Consider the following 7097-nt stretch of genomic DNA (forward strand, 5'->3'; position numbering starts at 1 on the left):
TCTGTGCTATGGTGGGGCCTGAAACCTGACTGAAATTCTTCATAGAGATAATTTTTTTGCAGGAAGGAGCACAATTGAGCAGACACAACTTTTTCTAAAATTTTAGACATAAAAGGAAGATTTAAGATGGGTCTGTAATTTGCATATACTTTATGTAGTAAGTATACAAACATCACTGTACTAGTAGCATACTTGTAAGTGTACTATTTCAATACTCCTTGGGACTAAATTGGCCCACTTTCTAGTATATAAAAGTATACTTTTAAGTATACTTTAAGTATAACAGTAGTAAACTTTGAGGTTGGAGTCGATCAACACCCCAAAGCTTGACAGTCATTACCTCTTCATGGGTCGACATTTTATTCCATAACATTACACAGTTTTGATGCTGTTTTATGTCTGATGATCGTGTTAGATTACGTGTGGAAGCATCTGTTGTTTCGGTTTCTTTTTCGCTTGTGATTTGGAAATTCTGTACAGAATATGTGTAATAGCGCCCCCTACCGGATAACAATGAAAACATGGATTCCCGGAGCACAAGTATAGCTCAAATATATTTAGACTTTAAGTCTAAGTATAAGTCAAGTATACTTAAATGTCATTTTAAGTATATTTCTGAGAAGTACATAAAGCACATTTCTGAGAAGTACATATAAAATAGACTGAAAGTATACTTTCCTTTTTTTTTTAGTTTAAAAGAAGTATACTAATAGTACACTTGAATAAACTTATTTTTTGTAAGGGAAGTGATGTCTAATTTCAGGAATTTTCATAGATGTTTTAAAATTTTTACCCTGCAAAATGTGTGAAGGAATCCAAATACCACGTTCATAAAACCTGCTCTTTTAACAAAAAACATTGGTATTTTCCTCTAAATATTTCCTCTGCATTTCATTGCATGTTTGTTTACATTTAAATAGCATTAAAACCAGAGTAAAAAAGTCATATATTTAAAATACATTTATTTCATACTAAGTATAGTTCAAATCTATTAACATATTTACTGACATATTGCTCGAGACTTACTGATATAAAAATTATAATTAAACTTTATTTGGAGTACTACTTGTGCACAATTCTTAATATTAAGCCTAAAATGTGTCTTAATGTCACTATTGATTGATGGATCTTTGATCTTTGAATAATATCAGTCTTTAAATGCAAGATATTTAAAGTGTGCTTAAGAGTGACATTTCATCATTGCACTTTCTGAATATTTTACAGCTTTCGCTCTGTTCGTGTTAACAGGCCCTAAAAGGCAACACGCTCGGGAACTGCAAATATAGAAAAGCAATCAGATTAGGTTGCTTTTTTTATTTCAGCGTTCTTAGTAAAACTGTGCTATACAGCGTTAATGATTTGGTCCTCCTGTGACATATCCACTGACAGAAACCGAATACAGGGACACATTAATGGCTCATATGCCTCCGGGATATGAATGTAAGAAGTCCACTTGGTCTCAACTGATGTGTAGAGGGGCTTCCACACTCCATAAGCCATCAACTGCTCTTTTCTTTCCTCTCGTCCTAGTGCTTATATATAAACGTGAGCTGTTTTCCATCACAGCTTGCTGGCAGGCGTTCCGTTTGATGCCCTCGACTAAACAGGGAGTTAAGTGTCAGGCCTGCGGCGGTTCTCTCTCGGTGTGCATGTTGTATTGAAATAGTGTGCTTATTGCGCACTCTTGATTGTTTTGTACATCCTTCTTTTACCCTTCCACCTCAATCTTTAGAAGTCTTCCTGCCATTGTCCTTCACTGATCTTTTGCTGTCTCTTTCCCATTACCCCTCTCTTTCTTTGTAGGTAGCCACAGATAAGGACAATGGCATTCTGTTGTATAAAGAGGACCATGACCCACTCGCCCTAGAGCTGTACCAGGGACACATACGTTTGATCTATGATGTTGCCAAGTACCCCCCAACCACAGTGTACAGGTGAGGATACGGCATATACACACACACTTTGTAGGTGATATTTTAAAGAAATAGACACTATCATTAAAGAAAATGTGCAAAAATCGTACCTTTATGTGCACAACACCTGTAGGGGTAGTAGAAAGAGGCATCTTTGTTCTAGGGGTGTGCAATATAGACAAAAACAATTATATCTTTATATTTTGGGGATTTTTTTCAATAACTAAACAATATTTTGCTTAGTGTATATTTATGTTGATACCTTGGCTGGTTTAGGCCTATCATGGATAAATAAATATGACACTAAAACCGCCAGTAGGTGGCAACAATTCCCTGTCTGTATGATTGATTCATTGAATCATTCATTCAAACGATTCATTCAAAACGGCTGATTCATTTAGAAATGAAGCAGGTGGCTGTCTATATGAATGGATGATTGAATCATTCAAACGATTCTTTCAAAACAGATGATTATTTGAAAACAGCTGATTCAAGCTACTGTCTTTATGAGTGGATCATTGAATCACTGACCCAAAAAGTGTTCAAAAGCAGATTCATTCATTATTTTCATTGGTAAAACAGAAAAAAAACAGACATTATTGTGTCTAAAATGTAACTCACTCAATAATAAAATCGTATTTGTTGAACTGTTGTCAAAAATGATCACATTCGCGACCACGCTCACGCAAATATTTCTTGCTTGTGTGATATAACGTAAACGTAATAAAAATATAAAAATACAAAACCCCATACTTTGATATTTTTTTATTTTATAGGGGCATTTTAACTGCATTCTAATAGGCATCATCACACAGTGAATGCTTTTGGACTTTCAAGATGTTTTTTTATTTGTTTTTGCATGTACTCATACATACTCTATCATGTCAGCTTGCATATTGTTTAAACAACAATTACAATATTATCACAGATGATAAATATCGCACACCGTTACTTTTGTACCTTATTTATGCCTAAAAAAGGGGTTACTCTAAGGTACTGCTATGAAACTTTTAGGGGTAGGTAAACTACAGAGTTGTCCTTTTAAGGGTAATTCACCACTGACAAGATGGGCTTTCAATAAAACTTGGCTGTCTATCAGTAGAAAGGCCATTTTTTTAATCGGTGCTGCATAAGCAAACAGAGAAAAAGCGCTCTTGCCAAAAAGTTAGGAAAACACCCATAATGCACTGGGCTCCGACTGTCCATTAGTGGGAATACAAAATGCCTTGGAGTGAAAGTTAATTAAAATTGACTTAAATTTTAATTCATAAATAGTTTAATATAATTGAAAATGGTTTTACCCAATATTTGTGTGTGCTTTGTATATTTATGTTTATGAGAGCATTGCATTGTGAACTACAACATGCTAACAGCAGAATCAGTTGCAGGTCTCCAGTGCGCCTCACATGAGAAATGTTATTTGTGGCTTCCTATGTAGAACATTCCAAATTAGTCACTTAAGAGGTTCCATTTTAGTTACGAAGCTCTCTTAGAAGTCAACGGCCTCTGTAGCTCACCAGGTTTTGTAACAGACCCACAAACACAATCACACTTCTGTTCTACACAGTAAATAAACTCATACAGCCAGCCGTTTTTGCAACACCATAATCTAAATAGACATATGCCACCCTAAATTATTTCAAAACATCAAACATACACACTCATTCATCTTCCATAAAAAATGACTGTTTCAAACTAGGCCCCCTGCTCTCATCCAGAATAGTTCAGGGTGAAAAAGGCGTGTTTGCGGGTAAGTTTGCTCAACGTTCTCAGGGAGGTTTAATCCCTGTAAGCTCGTGGCACATCATAAAACCATATAGGAGCCCCGGGTTTACATGACCTGCTTGAATCTGCCTCGGGCGAGAGCTTACTTCTCTCGCCCGGTTCCCATGTGAACGCTTCTGTGCTGCAGCGCCATGATTTCTATGCTCACTGGAGCCCCCATAAACAGAGCTCTTAGCCCTCACCTCCTGCCCTTTCAGCAGACAACAGGCTTGTTGAGTCTGGCGCAGATGGTGCCTGACTCCGGCCTGGTGGGTCACTGCGGATGTCATTAAGCGAGCAAGGCTCTGTAATGGGTTTCAAGAGCCCAGATTCAAGCTTTTAAATCCAGTCTGCACACAAACCTAATGACAGCATACAGTTTCAAAGCATTTCAAGATCGAAATCGGTGTCCTTGTCTGTTAAGAATGGGAATGTGGCGTAAATCAGGGTCTCTGGCATCTTTTTCATCTGCGTCTGCAGAAGTAGAGCGTGAACGTTTGTGACTGGCAGCTGTTTTAGCAGGTAGTAGACGTGAACAGTGGTGAGCTGGGTGCTCAGGCCGTGCCTGCCTGCTTGATGACTTTGTATTGATCCAGTGCCTCCCTTTGCTGCTGCAGAGGGCCACTCTTCACTTCTGCCTGCAGCAAGGGCTGAATCGATTGCTCTATGAGGGAGTCACAGCATGAAAAATAATGTTTCTATCAGATTCCTTGTCTTTTTGCGAACTGAGAATACATGCACTTAATTCCAGTGTTTCTAGTAGTAAATGCAAGCATGCATTTAGAGCCCTTGCACACTTTTTCTGCCTTTTTTTTTAGAAAAAGATAAAGGGGCCATTTACATGACGTTTTCAGCCAAAAACAGGAAACTTTTTATGCGTTTTGCCTGTTCGTTTACGCGACAACCGCGTTTTGGGGACTGAAAACGCATATTTTTGAAAACGGGTTTCAAAGTGCAAGTTTATTTTGAAAACGCCCCCGTTGTCGTTTCCGTGTAAACACCCAAAACGGGAATCTTTGAAAACGGTGACGTCATGCACGTGCGTAGTACGTGTTAGGTATGTAGACATGCGCAGTACGTGTTGATTTTAAAGGCAAGCGAGAACAAACATACACAACAATGGCAGAGTATTTTGAAAACGGGTTTCAAAGTGCAAGTTTATTTTTAAAACGCCCCCGTTGTCGTTTCCGTGTAAACACCCAAAACGGGAATCGTTGAAAACGGTGACGTCATGCACGTGCGTAGTACGTGTTAGGTATGTAGACATGCGCAGTACGTGTTGATTTTAAAGGCAAGCGAGAACAAACATACACAACAATGGCAGAGTATATGGTACTGTGGTTGCTGTTTAAGAATTTGCTAACGCTTCTTGAGCAAGGTGTGTATTTACTTCACCAATTTTACAACCAACAGTGGAGACGCATCATATACAACATATAATCTTCACTTCCCAACAGGTACTGTTTACTAACAAGGTGACAGCGCCAACTACTGGCCTGGCATACGTAATACAGCATTTTTGGCAGTTTTCGCGGATATGTGTAAATGGGAATCGTTTTGAAAATGTTGTCGTGTATACGTGAAAATTAAAAAAAACGCAAGGGAAAACCCTTTCCGTTTTTGACTACACCGTTGTCGTGTAAACGTAGCCATATTTAATACCTTTCTGTTTCAGGTATGGTACTGTATGTTCATCAAGTTACACTGTTTAATAACGCTTTCTATAGGCGAACATGCGATATACTTAACGCAAACTTAGTTTAAAATATATCAAATTGTTTTAAAAATATCCGTGCCTAACAATGCCCCTTAGTTCTTCTAATTTTACTGTAAACAACAGCTTCTTGGGGCTTATTGCTTTATTATTCATATGACTTTTCCGTTTTTGACTACATCGTTGTCGTGTAAACGTAGCCAAAGATAAAAGGAACAGACTGTTGTTTCAAGTTGCAGCCATCTTGGAATACACCAGGCAGCTACTTTCTATGTAGTTAACAGAGATACAAGTACAGCTTCTATCTCCTTGAATGGGGAATGACCAAAATCTCCAATGGTATCATTAATTTAGCTAAACCCTGCTATGAGTTGTATTTTTGAGGTTGGTCCGAGCAGAATGGCCACTATATGAGCACTATAGCTTAATGTGATGTAGCAGCACATGTACTGTACTAACTACTCAGTTGTGTACTTGAACAGTTAAAGTGGACACAAAACACACAGTTTGACAATCTCATGTTAATCTTGAGTAACTATTATTAGTAGTATTAGGGTATTAGTAGGGTAGTATTGCATCCTTCATATCTCCGAAGAATCTTTAGTTGTATCAGATTTATAAAAGACAGATACAGCTGTCGAGCTCCTGGAGGTGTGCTGTGGGTGGAGATAAAGAGTCACGAGCATGCAAAGCTTTTGCGTAGCGATCGTCTGCAAGCTGTGACATCGACACGAATGAAACGGGGACAGAAAAATGTATCGACTTAAACAATGGCTAACGAATTACCGTATGAAGCACGTTGATGGGTGTGCTCTTGCTCTCGCTCTGATTGATGTTTGCATGCTTTTCCAGGAGAAGTGCCCATATAAGGAATTCCACCCTTTATGATGTCATACAGGGTCATACTCGGATAAAAAAAACTTTACGAACCTTATGCGAATCCTGAAGGAGTGTCTTTGGCACAGAAATACTCCGTCATACTTCCAACTCGTTTTTGAGTCATGTTTAGCATGAGAATCCAACACTTTAACAGTGTAAATAAGTCAGAGTGCATGAAATAGCATTAGACATACCGTTTAAATTAATTTGCAGTGGTGTGACTAAATTAAATAAGTTTTGTTGCCAGGTCCCTGCTAAGTCCTAGATGTATCATGGCACTCACAGTTAATCACAGATCCATGCTCACCCTCTAATTATCTTGTTTTTCCCCAAGCGACATTGTGCTGTGTGGCTTTGGCATATCTGCACCCCATTGTGTTGGGGTAAAGAATGAGGTTCACATGTGAGGAGAGGAAGTGCAAGGAGAAAACACGTTCTTCCGTCTCAATTTAGATTATTTGGCATTGGCACACCCCGGTCTGGCGAACGTGCTCCCGAGTTCTCCATGTCATAGTTAGCGTTAACAATGTGTAACCAGAGCTACCAGAGCCAGCTGCTCAATTTGTAACCCGTCCTACGCCGCAACGCTTGGACGTGGGTGCAGCGTTTGGGCAGCTCCCTTGCTTTGGTTTTCCCACCGTGGAAGCTAGAGTTTTGAGGCTGTGGTTGGAGCATTCCTGAGCCAAGTCTGGTTCAGTGGCTCTCTGCGGGTGCTTGACTTCAAATGTGGAACTGGGTCATAAAGACTCTGTGGGGCGAAGATCAGAGCAAGATTCCCACACCATCTACAGGTCTCGCTCAGCTCTTTATACACCTCGTCCCTGCTG

The 7097-nt window shown here is 39.2% G+C and overlaps 1 protein-coding gene across 1 annotated transcript in view; it reads left to right on the top strand.

Moving 5' to 3' along the window:
• LOC107664723 (slit homolog 3 protein-like) overlaps window positions 1-7097 on the top strand; it is a 200675-nt gene that overhangs the window by 183665 nt on the left and 9913 nt on the right. The window contains exon 31 of the mRNA XM_016455371.1: window positions 1804-1934. Within this exon, the coding sequence (XP_016310857.1) occupies window positions 1804-1934 (131 nt within the window). The remainder of the gene's footprint in view (window positions 1-1803; window positions 1935-7097) is intronic.

Source organism: Sinocyclocheilus anshuiensis, unplaced genomic scaffold, assembly GCF_001515605.1.
Source record: "Sinocyclocheilus anshuiensis isolate Anshui unplaced genomic scaffold, SAMN03320099.WGS_v1.1 scaffold235, whole genome shotgun sequence".
Classification (NCBI taxonomy): domain Eukaryota; kingdom Metazoa; phylum Chordata; class Actinopteri; order Cypriniformes; family Cyprinidae; genus Sinocyclocheilus; species Sinocyclocheilus anshuiensis.